The 18,625-nt window shown below is 39.5% G+C and overlaps 1 protein-coding gene and 1 long non-coding RNA gene across 2 annotated transcripts in view; one reads left to right on the forward strand and one right to left on the reverse strand.

Moving 5' to 3' along the window:
• WDR49 (WD repeat domain 49) overlaps nucleotides 1-18,625 on the forward strand; it is a 121,682-nt gene that overhangs the window by 94,833 nt on the left and 8,224 nt on the right. The window contains exons 16-17 of the mRNA XM_032484883.1: nucleotides 6,456-6,565; nucleotides 8,459-8,605. Of these exons, the coding sequence (XP_032340774.1) occupies nucleotides 6,456-6,565; nucleotides 8,459-8,605 (257 nt within the window). The remainder of the gene's footprint in view (nucleotides 1-6,455; nucleotides 6,566-8,458; nucleotides 8,606-18,625) is intronic.
• LOC116665401 lies at nucleotides 253-6,314 on the reverse strand. Its single transcript, XR_004321999.1, has 3 exons — nucleotides 6,087-6,314; nucleotides 4,800-4,803; nucleotides 253-263 (listed from the first exon to the last, which is right to left on the reverse strand). It is a non-coding gene; the product is annotated as an uncharacterized LOC116665401 (long non-coding RNA).

Consider the following 18,625-nt stretch of genomic DNA (forward strand, 5'->3'; position numbering starts at 1 on the left):
ATGCAGTTCTCTCTCAGAATTTCTGCATCCTTAGTCAGCTTATATCCTAGCATGATGGTTGGCTTGGGCATCACAAGATATCAGTTTGAAGCCACCTCCTTGACCAAGTGGGCCTGCAACAAAGAATCTGTCAAGAACTTCACTTTGGAATATGGGAATACTTTTTACCTTTAATTAACTAATTATTTCACTTTTAGAGTTTTGGACCTCTGCTGACAAGGAGGGTAGGAGAAAAAAAAATCCCCTTTTAACATCCTGTTACACTAAATTACCCTTTGGTATTTGTTCTTCTATTTCGTTGAATTATGGCTTGCTGAAATGTCAAGTGGCGTTTTGCTTTCAGGAAGAAGGATCTTTCCATTTAGAAATATAGCATGACCGATCCTGCACAAGAACAGAATGCTGAGAATGGAAAGACTTTGTGTACGATCAAATGCCCCCACCCAGCCACCCAGCTCAGTTTTACAATCAGGAAATAAAGTTACCCCAGGGTAACACAGACTGATCGTTGTTTCTCTTCCTGCCACACTCCTGGAAGAGGGACTGCAAGTGTCCCAGATCCCTGTTTGAATATTTCAGCCGATGTTACTAACTTCCCATTCTTTATGACAATCTTTTTTTTTTTTTAAATTAGGCTTTCCTTAGATTTAAAAATTGTCAATTTGAGCTGTTTACTTCTTCCCCGACTTCTGTCTCATCTTGTTTTATTTCCTGTTGTTCCATGACACTTCATTTGTATTGTGAAAATTAGTGCTGATATGTAGGTTCTTAAATTCACAGATTTCTCTTAAATCTAGCACTCTGTGCTCTGCCAGATTAAATAAGAATACAGCAGAGTGATCTTTTCACCTTTATTATACGTTTCCGTGGACCTTGGGAGATGCTTCCAGGAATAAAAAGCAAAGTTATCTCTGTTACTTCATCTTTTCAAGTGACAACACCTCCAAAAATACCTGGATGGTATCAACAAATACCTGTGATCTTTCAAATTTCTGCCTTTATCTAGTTCAGATGGCTGGATTGAAATAATTCTAAGACTTTGCAGTAACGAGATAGTACAGAATGTCATTTTGGAATTATTGAACTAATTGAAAGAAAAAGGTTAAAAATGTATCTTCAGAATTGACTTGGCAGGTACATCCCTCCCTTTTCCCAGGATCATGTCCAGGAACCCTGTGCAGAAAACATATAAACGCAATGCAGTTGTCAGATGTAAAATATCCTTCATGGCCTCCATCCAATACTGAAGAGATTACAGATCATTTTCTCCCTAAGAAAATATTATTGTGCAGGGCGTTCCTTAGTCCTAATCAGATTAGTAAATCCAAGGAGAAAATCGTGCCAGTTCTTGTCCATATGCAAAAATATGAAAGAAAAGTAAATATGTGAAAGAATTTAGAGAGGCTAAAAGAGGAAAAGCACATTTGGTGTGTGTATGCAGATGGGGTGAGGTTTAGATGGAAGGGGAGAAACAGTAAGAAAGATGGAGAGGCAAAAAGAAAAAGCCATTAGAAAATGGAAGAAGCAAGAAAAATGAAGGAAAAAATTAAATGATTTTAAGCTGTGTTCTCATCTTAACTCCTAAGATTCTCTTTCCAGGATAAAAACCTTGGCATTTATTACCTTTTGGCTTATATATAAATACCAGGTTTCCATAGTGCTCCAGGTATTTTATTATATTATGTGTGACAACTAGGTAGGTGGTAAAATATTATCTTCAATTTAGGTCCTGGGGAGATGAAGATGAATATAGAATTTCAGAGAAAATAGGAGGCCCTAATGCTAAGTTAAAAATTGACGCAGAGAAATAGGTTTTTTCCTTTCCATAGGTTCTGCGAAAATTGAATTACCATTAGAAAATAAAAAAAGAAGAAATAACTGAAGAGAGAGAAAAGAGAACGAAAACCACAGTGGACATGTGTTTTTCTTAAGTTATGGCAGAATTTGGTTTCTTGACTCAAACGAAATTATTCTAATCTGGAAAAAATTTTTAAATTTATTTTTTAATGAAGGTACTGGAGATTGAACCCAGGACCCTGTGCATGCTCACCATGCATTCTACCACTGAGCTATACCCTCCCCCCTAAACAAGTGTATATCTTATAAAAGTGAGGACATAGTGTACATGGTTTATAACCTGTTTTATCACTTAAAAAATACAGTCAGTACATTTCCCTATTAATTAATGAATGCCCATGGACATCAACATTCGTAATGACTTCCTAGGAATTTATCACATAGCTTTTTAGCCATTCTCTACTTTTCAAATATTTAAACTGTTTACAAATCTTAACTGGGAAAAGGTTTCTTTGAATACCTTCATGCACATGTGTTAGAGTACCTGACTGAATTCCTCACTTGAATGAATTCTTTGAAATGGAGTTGCTGAGTCAAAGTTTTAAAGGCCTTTGCATCTTGCTAAATTGCTGTCCCTACAAGGTATGGCTCCACCCCCAGCAGTATATGGAAATGGCTGTCTCTGAGCCATCACTGAATATCGTCATTGTCTTAAAACTGTTGCTCTGATAGATCACCGTAGATTTAAGTTGGATTTTTAAATTATTTATGAGAGTAAACACTTTTCACATGTTTATTAATCTTTAGTAATTCAGTTATGAACTTGAAATAGGTATCTGATGTCTACTAGACTAATTCTTACTGCATTCTTAAGAGAAGCCCATCCCAGCCTCTTCTTGAATAAATCCTTTGAGATGCACTCACCATCGTGCCAGTAGCCTTCTCTGTTACTGAACCGCTCCTTATAATAGAATGGCTCTAATGGTAAGTCAGATCTATCCATTTGTAGAACACTCTCTCATCCATCTTCATTCTTATTCTAGGGCAACAAAGATCAAGCCTACTCCATCTTCTATTATCTGACACATTTTTCTTTGGTTATCATTAGAAAATATTTATGGGGAAGGGATTAATTATTATAAACCAGAATAAAAGAATTCGATGGGAAATGAAACAAATTTCCATTAATTTCTCAGTAAGTTTACATAAGGCAGAAGGCACTCTCAAAATGAATGTTTCTTAGACATGTGAAATAATGATGTTTTAAATTCCATACTATTGTTAGAAGGGTACTGACATTTAATATTATTTATATGCTGTGGATTATCTTATTATTCTGCCAGTAGATCTAATGTGAGAAAATAAATTAGGAATATTATAAATATAAACATATAAAATAAAATAAGGACTGGTTGAAGGGGATGTTGGGACTCCCTGCTTTGAGGGAAAAATGTTGTATTATTTCGTACTTAAAGGGATGGTAGCCAATGCTTATTGATACCATATTTCAGGCACTGTTCTAAGGTTTTTATGTATTTAACTATTTAATCTTTACTATATTCCTGGGAGATATCTACAATTATAATCTCTATTTCATGACTAGGAAAGCAAGTTAGAAAAGAGTTCAGTGATTTACACAACCAACAAGACGTGAGCCAGGAGCCCTAACGCAGCATTTTGGCTCCAGAGTCAGGACACTTTGCCACTGCTCTATTCTGTCTGTCCAACAGGAAACGTGTGACAATGTTGAAAAGTTACTGGTCTCTGAGTCAAGTGATCAAGTATTTTGTCAAGTACCTGCTATGTGGAAGCCACCACTACAGACAATTTCGCTTTCCTTTCATACTCGACAGGGCACCTGGGGACTTGTCACACATCAGTCCTCCCTTCTGCATCCAGAACCGCGAGTTGGGAGAGTCAGCGTCTTTCCTTCCCACAGAATTGATGCCAAGACTGCCGGAGCCCATAGTAGGCTCCCTTTTGGCAGAAAGTTTTAAACTCTGTCTAAGCCCTTGATTACATTCTTTAGCATCTTCATTTTTGTCCATTAGGAATATTGGCTTGGGATCTTAGGAATATTTACCTCTTTCCAATTCCCTGTACATTTTCATAGTAACCACTCTCCCAAAAGTCAGATGTCCATGGAAAGGAAGCAATGGTTTGGCCTTTGAGTATGAAGTGGATTCTACAGTCTAGTTGTTCACAGAACTGCCCTTTGTCCTGGGGCTTTATCTGTTATAGCTCTATGTCCTAGGCAACCAGCGCAATTTGTTGTGACTCTGTAGGGAATTCTCTCCTACTCTCTGCCTTTCTCTTTCCCTTTGTGGATTAAACTCTTGAGTGGAGACAGGCAAAGTATTTTGTTTTATATAAAAGATACTAAATTTAAATACCATTGAAAGAGAGAGCCAGAAAGCAAATGGTCTAAAAGCAGGAAAGAGTTCAAGGTGTTTGAGGAAAAACCAAAGTCTGGTGTTAACTAGTCCAAGAATAGACCTCCTTACTTACAGACCTCCTTCAAGCTTTTGCATCTCAGTTTATTTCAATAATACTTTTCTGGGGAAAAAATTGTTATTCTTTTTTTTTTTTAATTGAAATACCCTCAGTTACAATGTGTCATTTTCTGGTGTACAGCACAATGTCCCAGTCATGCATATACATACATATATTCGAAAAAATGTGTTCTTAACCTAGTAACTGCAAGGCCTAACTGACTGTACTCTACATTCCTGCATCCACTGCCAACTTCTTACTGTTACAGATTCTCTTACTATCTTAAAGTGACTCTCTAAAGAGACCATCATTCTTGTCTTCAAACTCAGATAGTGGCTAAGTAATATATCTTATTCATGGGAGATAGTATATTGTAAGGAAGGTTACTCCAGTGTGATTGGGGAAAAACTACCCTCAGTCTTTTGGATGGCAGAGATTTCCTTAAAAAAATCTATAATTCCAAATAACTTATGTAGATACTCCCCCTAGTTACGTAGGTAGAACTTAACTCTTCTTCATCTTCCTTAAGTGTAGGCTGTGCTTGGAAACTTGCTTCCAGAGTAGTATGCAGAAATAAAGGGGAAAAAGTAATACTTTACAGTGCAGAAACTTGGCAAACACAACCTTGGCCAGGTGATAAAGTTACATCAGCAGTGCTGAGCCAGGTTGACAGCATGTGCCCTTGACAAGATGTGATGAGAACGGTGCTTCATCTCTGTTGTCTTCCTCCTAACAACCCATAGTCCCTCTCTAACCAGAAGAAAATCATCAGACAAACCCAAACTGAGGGAGATTCGACAAAAAAATCTGACTGGTATTCCTTTAAACTGTCAAGGTCATCAAAAACAAGGAAATTCCGAGAAAATGTCATAGACCAGAAAAACTAAGGGGTCAGAAAACTAAATGTAATGTGGTATCCTGAGATAGAAAAAGGACAATAGGAGAAAAAAGCTAGGAAAATCTTAACAAGATATTGAGTCTAGTCAATAGTATAATACAAATACTGATTTTTATAATTGCGACAAGTGGTAATATAAGATGTTAACAGCAGGGAAAATTAAGTGAGGGGTACAGCAGAACTCTGTCTTGTCTTTTCTGCTTCTCTGTAAACCTAAAACTACTTTAAAATGAAAATTTTACTTTTAAGCTCATTGCGTTTGGGAGACACAGTCAACTAGAGCAGAGGAAAAGGAAAGAGGGAAATTAACATTTACTGAATACTATTAAATAATAGTATTAGACACATCGCTGAGCATTCATCCATCTTATCTCCTTTAAAACCACAGTAAGAATCTCATATAGAGCAGGAAATTGAGAGTGTAGGAAACATCTCAAGGTTCTGTAGCTACTCAATATGTAGCAAAATTGGAAATAAAAGTTTGGGGGTGGGAGGGCAGTAACCAAGGAGGGTAAAAGGATTCTAGGAAAGAAGGCAGGAGGGCGAAGGCAGGCCCTGTGGCCCTCAATGATCTGGTGAAAAATAGGCATGTTTTCTGGCCTGATGCTTCCAAGAGAATAATAACAGTTTTTGGCAACATGATGTCTAGCTGTTAAGGGTGAAGTTCATGACAGTGAATGTTAAATGCATTTGAGACCATTTCCTGTTTTCCGACTGGAATCACATACAGCTAGGCAATGGCTTCACTCCCTGTGTTTTATTGATAATAACTTTTCCTGTGGATTCAAGCTAATCTAATGTTTTCTTATAGAGTCATATGATAAGCCTCAAAATCACTAAAATTTTGTGGGTTTTTTTTGCATTTTGGATACCATAAGTGAAGATCCAGGCATAATACTGAATAAAAGAGCTTTTGACACATACCACTGATTAGCCCATATAATTTACACTCAGGGCAAGGGCAGTGTGTGCTTCTGTGACATTTTCTTCTACATAGTTTTTTCTTTGACCTCCCAATAGTTATGAGGACAAGACCTTTGCTTAACCATCCTCTCCGCCTCTCTGGCTCTCGCCCTCTTATACCATCACCTGGCTAGCAGGCATTTTATTCAAAGATGTAACTGGATTAGTGTAAACAAATGTCACTGCTTAGGTCTACAGGATGGAGTTGTTTTTTGTTAAAGTAAGGTATGTATTTATAGCCAGAAAGCATCTGTTCACCCTTCGTGACTGATATTTTGTTTCATCATAAATTATTTTCTTTCAGTGTCAGACCATCGGAAGTCATAAATTTAGGTATGAAATATAAGGAAAGAAATATTTATAAGAAAAAATCACATAATCTTTACAATGGTGAAGTTACGCAAAAATCATTCAGTAAGTAATCACTATTGATATATTTTATCATATTATTATTTTATAGATTGGAATGAATACAACAAATAACTATGTGCCAGGAACATTGGTATTCCTTAATAAACCTGAAACTAAGGTCTTGTCATCTCCATTTAACAAAGGAGGACAGTGAGACTCAGAGACGTTGAGTGACTTGTCCGAGGCTTCACAGCATACAAGTGGCAGACAGTGTAAGGTCTAAGCCAGAAAACATGTGAAAAGTACCCATCTGTATTTCCCAAAATAGAGTTGGTACAGAATGTTAATTCTACCTCTTAAGTGTTTAAAAGATAAAAGTAAAATTAAAACTATTTTTGCTCTCAGAGGCCCAAAAGCCACACAGAACAATGTATTTGTTTAGTTTGGCTGACCAGAAAAAGAATTATAAAAACAGTAATTAAAACAAAAGAATTGCTATTATACTGAAGTGTATTATTTATAATTATTTATAAGAGTAAGTCATGAGAATCATTCTCGAAGCTCCATGATATAACAAGAGTATTTCACTCACTACAAATCTTTTTTCAACTTGTGCCCGAGGGGGATCTGCACTTTCATAGAGCAGATATGCTCATTTCTGTTGAAAATTTGCTGTCAAATTTATATTATTATTTGGTAATATTCAATGCACATTTATGAACTAATCTACTCCATAGGGGTTTTATCAAGATTATATGAGATAATATATGTAAAGTATTAGTGCTTGGCATATTATAGAAACTCAGTACAGTTTTATTATTAATGTTATTATTATTATTGATGTTGTTATTGTTGTTGTTATACCTTGGAGTGTAACTTTTGGAGTGAAACACACTTGAGTTGATGTCCAAGGGCTGCCATTTACCATTTATGTAAATTCAAGCAAGTCACTAAAGCATCCTGAGCCTCGATTTCTTCATCTGTCTGAAGGGCATAATGGTACTTTACAGGCTGTGAAGATTTCTCCTTTGGTTTGACATAACACATTGGTTCTCACAGTGTGTGGCCTGACCTAGCAGAAGCAGTATCACTGGGAACTTAGGCATATTCTGAGGCCCCATCCCCACTGGACTAAATCAGAATTGGGAGTGGTACAAGTGGTTTATGCTTTAACAAGCCCTGCGGGTGAGTCTGATGCCTGGTAGTTTGAGAACCACTGACACAGCACACGACTTGTCTCTGAGCAGGTGCTGATTACGTATTAGTCTACTTTTCCTAGGTACTGAGCCATCACGATGACAAAAGCACAGACAGTTTTTCCCTTCACGGAGCTAACAATCAAGCAAATGTAAAATCACATCTTGACTTAAGTTCTTGTAGAATTCTAGTCCATTATCCATTTATCCCGTGAAGCAAAAACAAAACCTTTTCACTTTGTCCAGGGCTTTGCTTGAGAGGGCATAATTAAAAGAGGTTTCCTTCCCGTTATCTCCTTGTGTATATCAGAGATATAATAATACAGCTCTGGTGTACATTTTAGCAAAACGAAAATGTACCTGCAAATTCAAACTTTTAAGATAATGCTGTTAAACTAAATGCTAAAAAAAATAGATTCCATCTCACAAAGCATACAGTTTTCTTGTAGATAAAAGAGAAACTGGAGCTTTTCCAAAACTGCAGAATACTCATTCCTAAGGGAAAATCGCACAAGAACACAAAATGAAAAATAAATGAATGGGGAGCCTTGAGTTTCTTTTGGTGACTTTGAATAAAAGAACCATGAATTTATCTTGAGCAGCTGTGTTTCTTGGGTTTACTGATCACAGCAGCTGTACCAGCTGAGTAACAGGAAGGGTAAATTGAAAAAAGTTAGCTGGGAAATGTGCTAGCTCCTTCTGAGGAACTAATGATATTGTACTTTTTCCCCATCCTCCCCTAAAACCTGCTGTTGTGCAGGCGCTTTTAGGTCGTTGAGCATCGGAACCTTGGAAGAGCTGCCTCCAGTGCATAAACCGGCTTTTCTTCTGGACCCTGAGACGTACTTTAGGGAAGAGCCAGAGGAGGACCGTCCCCAAATTCCAGAGGTTCCATCACTTTGTGAAAGTAAGTCCTCCGCCGTCATACACTTCCATCCTCTCTCCCCGTGACACTCGACCGATTACAGAAACAAAGCAGAAAAGCGTGCAAGTGACACGTGTTGCCGTGTAGGTTGCAGTGAAGTGCAGTGTGGTTTGGCTCAGATTTACAGCTCAGCTGCCGATCTGGGCTCTCAGAAAGGACAGCCAACAGGCTGAAATACGTCAAAGGGATATTTTAATTTTCTCACTTTTCTGACGTCCGAATGCCCTTAATATATATTCTGAGTTTACCATGAATGAAAACCCCTCCCCCCAGATAATCCATTTTTAAAGCTGATACCAGAGAATGAGACATCGTAAAGACTGCTTCAGAGCAGAGTCCCCGACGATCTGCTTTTGTTCTTTTCACGTGCAGTATTATAAATAGCTCATACTTAAAGCGTATTGTCTTAGAGACTTCCAGCTGCAGTGCTAGGCTAATATGATGAGAAGACAAGAAAGCTTAACTTAGAAAATAGAAGTGAATGATCGCCGCAGATTTGGAAACAAGATATGCAAAAGAATTCTCAAATTTTCAGGACTGTTATTGACTTCCGAATTTCGGAGAACTTGAAGAATATTATCTACAAAAATCCTACCCTGCTGAGAGGGGCCCAGCGGGAGTGTAGACAGCACAACCTGCTACTCAGCAAGGCACTCAGAGAGCATATGGACACCGCAGGGAACTCACTTAAAATAATTAATGAAAAGAGAAGCTTTCAACTGTTAACAGTCAAAAGATCAGATCTGCACTGGAACCATCAGAGATCTGTGGTTTCTAAACTTTTTCAAATCCTCCGAGGTAGAGGTTCAGCTTCATCCCTGAGAAATAATAACCCTTGTAGGAGGGAGGTGTTCCTTTATGTCTACCCTTGAGGGGGTTTAAACCTCTTGTCTCTGCTTGGTTCCCTGTAGAAAGGGGCAACAGCTGGCCAACATTAAAAAAAATCCACTTGTAAGCAAGATACAGCTGTCATTCCTCACCGCCATAGTTTCCAGTCTAATCATTACCAGCTTCCTCTGCTTCTTCTCAGTTTCTTTTTTCTAAATTTATCATCATTTATTTGCTCTCAGGAGGGTCATCTGTGGTTTCCGCTCATTTCTCTTAAAAACATGAATCCATAAATGTTAGGGCTCTAAATAACCCTTAGTGCATCTGACGGGGCTTTCAGTCTGTCAGCCTATTGCTTTTTCCCCAGGATGATTCATCCTTCAGGAATAAATATGGGGAGGACTTGTCCTGCTGAGTCACAGACGGAAGAGAATCTGGGGGAACAGACAGGAAGAAAAGATCCAGAGAGTCAGAACGGAGTGTGAAGGATAGTCTAGACATAGAACATACACACAGGAAGAGACCAAGATGGAGCAAGGAGTCAGAATTGAGGCAGGAGAGACAGACGAGCGGGGTACCCAGAAGCTGGAGAGGCAGGAAGTGGCAGAGGCCAAGGGTGAGGGCGGCAAATGCCTCTCTCCAGCCCTGGGAGCTCCTGCTTTTGTGAGGAGCCTTGTACGTTCTGCAGCAGAATTCGCCTTCGTCTGCAGAGAAATTCTCCTCATGGGCAGAGAGGACGTGTGTCGGAGGAGGTGGGGGTGAATGGCTGATGGTAAATATGGGGAAACACTAAAAAGACTCTAATACGTTTTCAAAGAGATTTCTTTTTTCTCCTTTGAAAAATATGTTTTCTCTCTTTTGCTTTTCAAGTTCTTTCTTCCGTTTTTCTTCCTTTGCTCCCTTCTAAATATTTCCACTCACCTACCTTCTCTGCAAGTAAAAATCGTTCCTTTTAAAAAAAAAAGTTTCATCAACTTGAGGGAGAGACAGATGTAAACTACAGAGGACAACAGAATGTGTGACTCAGATGAGCGTCTGTGGAAGCACCGAGGAGGACGGCAGGTGGACTTTGGCTGGGGCTCTGGAAGGAATTCCGAGTGGAGGTCACATCTGAGCTGGGACTTAGAATGAGTGGAGGTCAAAGGGGGAGGGAGGAGAAGAGGAAGTCACAGTCAGGGAAATGTAAGGAAAGACACATTGGGGGTGAATAGGGCAGAAGTCCAGATGGTTCCAAGTTGGCTTCAGTGAGAGACTTCAGATGGTGACACGTTAACTGAGTTTGACACAGATGAGCAGAGTTGAGTTTGGAATGTATTGAGATTGAGGTACTGATATGATATTTGGAAATAAAGGTCTGGAGGACGGAAGAGGACTGTAACATACTCTGCATGATAACAGAGTCTTCAACTCGCTGATACTGAAATCATGTTTGCTCCTGCATGTATTCAGCCTTCCTGGTGAAAATGGAGTACTTTCTTTATGTAGCCCTTGGGCTGGATGCTGGAGGCACCGAGCTGGCATGTAGAGACACAGCCATCAAAGCTCTTGAAGACTAGTTGGGGAAATGGATAAGGAAACAAATAATTATGCTTTACAACAAAGGCTGTGATAGAGATAAGCACTGGATACTGTGGGACCACATGGAGATTCATAGATGATTTTTCAGAGAAACCAGCTTATGCCTGAACTAGATATTAAAAGTTAAATTGATAGTAGCCTGGAAAAGAAAAAGGGGGATGGTACTTCTGGCAAAGCAGCAGCATATGCAAGTGTCAGGGGGTAGGAGTGAGATGGATGGTGTGCTAAGGAGCCACGTGGAGTTCCAAATGGCTGGGTTCTAGGAGGGACATGATGAGAATTGAGACTAGACAGGTAAATGGGGGGGCCAACCATGGCGCACCTAGTGGACTATGCTAAGGACTTCGGTGTTTATTTTACCAGCGATGAGGAGCCGTTGGAATGTTTTAGTCAAGTATTCTGAATGATCCCATTTTATCTCTTCTGTGAACTCTTTAGTTTTTATAGATCTCTTTGTGTTATCCTTTTAGTGATCGCTCTAGAGTTGATAACACTCTTTCCTGTGTCTTTTATTTCTTCCTGGGGTGCTAGGCTTCCGTCTGAGATTATTTTCCTTCATTCAAAAGAACTTCCTGCTGTCTTTCTTGTATTGTGGGTCTGCTGGTGAGTAATTTTCCCAGCTTTCATGTGTCTGAAAAAAGCACTTATTTCATTTTGATTTTGGAAGCACATTTTCACTAGGTTTAAATCTTTTTGGAAGCACATTTTCACTAGGTTTAAATCTCTGGATAGAAGTTTTTTCTCTTTTTTTCCGACTCTTTAAAGATAACATCCCATTGCTTCCTTGCTCCCATAGTTCCTGTTTAAAATTCCACTCTTAATATTATTGTTGTTTCTTTGAATATATCTTTTTTTTTCCTGACTTCTTTAAAGATTTGTTTTTTCTTTATCATGGTTTTTAGCAGTTTTACCATTGTGATGGGTATAAGTGCACTTTTCTCTGTATTTATACCGCCCAGGATTGACAGGAATTCTTGAGTGCATCTTTCTTCAGTTTTGGAAAATACTCAGCTATTTTCAAATACTGTTTCCTTCCAGTTACCACTCTCCAGCCCTTCTGGTATTGCAGTTACATGTATGGTAGACTTTCATCATATCACAAACGTTTTCTATGTTCCTCTCACCTTTCCGTCTTATTTTCCTCTCCAGGCTTCATTTTGGGTATTTTATGTTGACTTGTCTTAGATTCACTAATCCTACCTTTTGCCAGTCTCTTTTAAACCTCTGTTATCAGTTTCCAGTTTCAGGTTTCTTATATTTTTTTCAGTTTTCAAATGCCATTTCAGTCTGGTTTATGTATATCCTAATTCTCAGTTGAAATTACTTAGGTTTTCAGCCATTTTGTCCAAATTTTCTGTTTGCTTTAACATATTTTAAATAATAATTTAACAGTCCTGATCTGCTGACATCAATATCTGGGTGATCTTTGGATCTACTTCTAATGTCTATTTTTTCCTCTCGATTAGTGTTCACATTTTCCTTCTTCTTTGCAAGTCCTGTAATTTCTGTACAATCTTTATTGTATGACAGAAATGATGTATATAAGATCTATAGATAATGAAGTTAATGTTACTTTCTTCCAGAGATAGTCCACCCTTTCTCAGCTGGACAGAGAGCATGAAGGGTAGATTATGTTAATCCAATTAGGATTTGAGCTGGGTCAGTGCTGGATTACCACTTCAGTTAGACTTCATTTACTTTTTATTTCAAATGTTTGTGTTAGGCCGCTCCCTTTAGTGAGATATGGTCTCCTGAGTACCACAAGACTGCAGGAAACATTAATCTGCCTTTCCAGTCCAATCCACAGTCTCCCACACCACCCCAGCACTCAGAATATGTCCTGTGGGGAACACTGGCCATAGTTACAAAATTTCTCTAGATTCCAGTACATCACAGCAACCCACCTAATCCTCAAAAGCTCTTCTGATTGTACTTCCCCTTAGAAAAGCCTCTCTGTCTTTAGGAAGCCTGTTTCTTAGCAATGCCCAGACTTGATTAATTCCCAGAGGGAAGAAAAGATTTAGCAATCTCATCTTGTCTGAGAAGAGTTCTCCTATCTCATGGATTTTAATTTGATAATCTTTGTTTTCACAGCCCTCTGATAGCTTTATTAAAATATCAGCTCTCTAACTTACCTTTTTTTTCTCTATCTGGTACAATGAAAAGGGTGACCTGCCACTACTTACTAAATTCCATCCAGAAACAAAATATCCATTGAAATGTTTAAATGGGAAGGTAGCATGATCAGAGTTGCATCTTAGAAAGCTTCCTGCAAACTGTGTAGTGGATGCCTTATCATGGGGCTAGACTGAAGGCAGTGTTTGTATTATCATAGTGGGAACTTGTTGTATGCCATCAGCTACCTGCTTTTGAATTCTCACTTTGCCTTCTACTAGTTGTTTATATCTGGATAAATTACATAAGCTACGAAGTCTTGGTTTTGTCATTTGTAAAATGGGGTTAATGACACCTGCTTCTTGGAGTTGTGTGGGTTAATTTTAGCGCAATGACTAGCACATACTAAGCATTCATTAAGTGGTATCTATTATTATTTTGAAGATAAGGAGACCCTAGAATAGAAAGGAAGTAACTACTTTTAGAAGTATTACAGAGAGAATTTAAAGGATTATGTGCCCTGATGAGTTGTTAAGACATGAATGACTGTCAGGTTTGTAACCTGGATAACTGTGTCAAAAAAGAGGCGAATATTGAGAGAAGAAATATAGGGGGAGAAGACGGTTTAGAGTTAGTTTTCAGAATATGTTGAGATGGAGGTACCTGTGGAACATCTAGCAAGAAAAGCTAACACTTTTCCAAGAAACTGACTGTAGCAGGAAGGGGAAGGACAAAGCACAGTAACTGAAGAGCAACTGCAGTGAACTATAACTGCCGTCAAGGCATGTTTTAGAATTAATTTTAAGTTCATTTTTGCTTCTGGTTTTAGGTATAATATAGGCATCTAGTGAAAACTGGCTCGTAAGAAGTAAGGAGAATTCTAAAGAACACAGGGATAGCACATCTAAAGAGCAGCCACCACTCCCAGGCCCGAGGTAGACCAGGGAAGATGCCCACCCAAGCCGGGCTGAGACCCAGCAGTGTGGGAGAGGGCTTCTCCAGGTCTCACTGGACGGCAGGTGGAGAGCCGCCGCAGTGGAACTTGTGGGAGTCTGCTCCCAGGGGTGTCGGGGGAGCCATCCGCAGGGAGGTGCTGCATGTCAGAGCTCACTGCAGAGCCGTCAAGGGAGTGCCGGGGAGGCTGTTCACAGGGAGGAGTCACACTGGTGGCCCTTTGCTTCCCTCTTGGGATGTTATGGGCAATCATTCACTGGATGGTGCCAGACAGGTGGCACTCTGCTGCAAAGCCACCTGAGAGGGTGACAAGGGAGGCTGCTGGCTCTGGGCTCTAGAGACGTCATACTTGCGTCACAGGAGTTTGGAGCTAGAGAAGCCACTGGAGGAACTTGGTCCTGGAGGAGCAGTTCTGTATGTGTCTAGTGCTGGAGATACTGCCCTACCAGAGCCCCGTGAGAGGAGCACTGACCTGGAAGAGAAATCCATTTCTCCTCTGGTGTCCCTCTAGTGCCCTCTAGTGACAGACATCAACACCATACCCACTGTCAAAGGAGAACTATTTACAGGGCTCCAATCCATTATCACGCAGCAAGCCGTGGAGAGTGGGTTTGGAGCTGAGGGGCAATGCATTAATAATTGGCATAGTACCGTCCTCCTTGGCTATTCATAATTTATTCCCCACTCCTGGTCTTTTACATTATTCTGTAACCTTTGAAATCACACTCATTATTCCTGCTAAGTTATAAGATGTTAATAGTTATGATTGTCTTTTGGAGAATTTCCATTTATAGAAGGAATAAAACTTGGAAGACTGAAAGCAATAAAGGTATTGTGAGGGCAAAATTTCATGCATAAACTTGGCTTCAGATCAAGATTCTACCACTTGGCTAGCTATATGACCTTGAGCAGCAGGTCAGTTAAAATCTCTGTGCCTTAGTTTCTCCAAATAAACATGGCCGTCGTATTAGTTACCATCCTCATAATGTTGCTGTGAACTTTAAGTGAAGTAACCCGTGTGAGGCCCTTAGCGCAGAGCCTGACCCCTAATAAGAGTTTGATACATTTTCTTTACTGATGACATTTTATCATTATTATTCTACTAAATAGCTCTATGATATAAGAATGATTAGCATCTCTATTTTCCATATAAAGAGTCTCTGGCATAGTCCCTGTGGCATAGAAAAAAGAGTTTAAATAACTTATCTACTCTTGCATAGCTAGGAAAAGGTGGACCTTGGTTGAGAAGTGTCCGTGTTATTCAGGTGTTCACATTATTAATATTTCAAGGTCCAGCCTCCCTTGTTCAAATAGTGTTGAAATTATTTTCCCTAGGCAACTTAGTCTTATGTTGATTTCTAAAACCAGCTGTTTCACTATAATATTTACCTATTTTTATCACTTTCACTTAAAATTGTTCATCTCCTTTTTCGTAGGAGGCTATTGAATTTAAACATTGTTATTATAAATGAGCACTTAAAAAGTCTTAATTATTAATATTCCACCCCCCATGCTATCATTACAGCGTCTACCTTAAGCCTCTGCTCTGCATTTTACTCATGTTCCTGCAATCACCATAATTTCAGTGTGCGGACGTTTATTTGGCAATTGTATGATGTTATGCGTTTTGCCAGACTTACTCTCGATGTTCTAAACTATCACTTTGGAACTTGGGACAGTTTTCAAACACTTCATAACCCCTGGGTGACTTTTTAGTCTTACCTACTGGGTTTCTAATGTCCTTTTGTACTTTCTTTCCTTCCCTTTCAAGTTGAAACACCTTTCACACTCTCTCTTTAGCTTCCAAGTTGTTCCCCATGGGTTCTCAAACAGCTTGAAACCCCGTTTTGATATGCTTTATTTAAAAAAAAAAAAAAAGCTGGAAACTACTTAGAAGTGGCTCTGGGTCAGGTTTTGCCAATAAATTCCCCAGAAATCATTCAAATTGTACCTGTAAAATCTTTAAACTTTCCAGTGTAGAGAAAATGCTGCATTAGTGATACCTCAGATGAATTGTTTTGTTGATGTTATTCTGTCAAAGACAAAATGCATGGGACAATGCAAGATGTGATTTTATTCAAGCTATTGCAACGAGGAAGATATTCATCTTAAAAAAGGAAAGGGGCTCCTGGTGTCCTTTAAAGTCCAATGACACCCATTCCTGGGCTCTCAGATGTCTACCTGTGATTCCTCAATATGTTAAGTACATTCTTCGCTGGGCTTGTTTGCCCTAGCAATTAGCACCAGGTAATGCCTAGTGTCACAATAGCCCAGGCTGGCTTGTTTCAGCCCACCTTATCGGAGTCAAAAACATCACCGCCCTTCACGGACCCCAAACTTCTTACCTCACCTACCACCAATCAGAGACCCTGCACAAGCCGATCGAGTACCTTGTGACCCGACCTTGTAAAAGACCCCACCACCTGGCTCCAGGTGCACACACAAGCACCTCTTGTCTGTGTGGCCCACTGTTGTCTATGACAGCGTAGCCTTCATAAACTCCTTTACTATTCTTAAAAAAAAAAAGAAAAAAGAAAAAAAGAAAGGGGGCTTGAGTTGTTACAGAGCCAGGTCAGTGAATCTTTAATATTGGTCTTGTTGTTGCTGAGAAACCAGCCTCTGTACCCTGATGGCCGAATTGAGACTCGGAGGCAGAGTTTTGGGAGAATTAGAAAAAGCAGCTTTATTGCTTTGCCAGGCAAAGGGGAGCCACAGCAGGCTCGTGCCTCAGAGACTGAGTCCATCTTGGGGTTGGTGTCCTGAGCTCCATAGAAAAACCAGATGGAACAGAAAGGTGACAACAATCAGGGTGTTTTCTGGGATACTGTGTTCTTCCTAATCTTGATGAATCCACCTGGCGTCATGGAGAAACTCCGGGGGTCTGTTCATGCTTCTGAGGCTATCAGCCTGTGACCACCTTCCTGGAGCACAGCTTCTGGGTTAAAGGATAAGCTACTCTGGGTAAAGAATGTACAGGAAGTGGAGAGTGTAATGGAGAGGTTGGGTGCTGTTTAGCACAAAAGCAGTTGAGCAACTGAAGCAGAGATGGGGGTTTGTCAGAGAAAAGAGAAAAACAAGTTGCAAGAATTTTAAGTCAGAATGAATCGGCAGACGGCGTTAGCATCAGGGAAGCCATTTTGCTAGTTTCCTGCTCTTTCATTGCGAGGAGGGTGGAGAGGGGCTTATCTCAGAATGAAAGAGAGCAGAGGCGTCCTTTGCTGTTATCTGTTTCCAGAACACAGGAGGGTGGGGGCATTTCTTATGTGCCTCTACCATCTAGGAACACAAGGATTAGGTAAAGTTCAACGTTGTCAGTCCCCTCAGTTTTATTCAAGATGAATGAATACTGCTCATCACTGAACAACTCAGAAGTGACTATAAATCTCCCGGGTGGAGGAAAACAGTATCCAAGAAGTGTCTTTCAGGGATTCTTACTGGCATTGCTCCTGCAAAACCAGTTGAACCAGATACCAGGAGGGGGCAGCAAGTCAGTTGTTCTGGAGTCCTGGAGGTACTGGGAGCAAAGAACGGCTGCAAGGAGGCAGAGAGTCTGGATTGAAGATTTGGGCTGTCAGGTTTTACTTCTCAGTTTTAGACAGCTGTGATGAGAGCTGAAAAAAGTTAGTTTGGAGGATTGTAGTCAGATACTGAAGAAAACTGGAAGAACTGAAAATTTGGTAAGAGTGCACAATTTGTGCAAGCTAACAGTCTCAAAACTGGTGTTTCCAAAGAAAGTCAATTAAAACTCTTACCAGGTGAGATGGAGTTTGCAAACCTGCAATTTACAGAGAGGGGCAAAATAGCTCAAAAATGGTGAATGCAGCCAGAATCTGCCTAACCAGAAGGATGTGCTAGATACAATGCTGGTTTACCCTCTACAGTTCTTAAACTACAGGTACAAAGTACACACACAGGATTTTAGTAACATCTAGCTTGTATAGCTTTGCTTTAAATTTAAAATTTTTAAATCTTAAATCTAGTACCAGTCAAGAAAAAGAATCAGATATTATAGAAACCTGCTTACTTGAACAAGTAATTTAAAAATACAAGAAGAATGCATTTATAGTTATATTCATTTTAAGTAAGAAATGAGAGATTGCTATTCACTCCAGGAAATTTTAGATAACTAGAGATCCAGATTGAGCACAAAACTCAGAGATGGCCGAAAAGTACAGATCCTTCCTATTATCCTGTTATTTTCTATCTTTGTTTACATGATCGCCACAGCATGGCATCTTGAAAGTCACACCCAGACCCACTAAAATTTGAGTCCTACAAAACAGAAGTCATTAGCATATGAAAAACATTTTAAAAAAAGTTTCAACAGATGCTCCATATCATATGTCATCAGAAAAATGCAAAGTTAAAAAACAATGAGATATCGTTACACACCCATTAGAATGGCCAAAATCCAGAGCACTTGATGAGTTCAAATGCTGATGAAGATATGGAGCAACGGAAACTCGCAATATTGGTGGGAATGCAAAATTATACAGCCACTTTGGAAGACAGTTCTTTGGTCTCTTA

The sequence above is a fragment of the Camelus ferus genome, chromosome 1 (assembly GCF_009834535.1).
Source record: "Camelus ferus isolate YT-003-E chromosome 1, BCGSAC_Cfer_1.0, whole genome shotgun sequence".
NCBI classification, from domain to species: Eukaryota; Metazoa; Chordata; class Mammalia; order Artiodactyla; family Camelidae; genus Camelus; species Camelus ferus.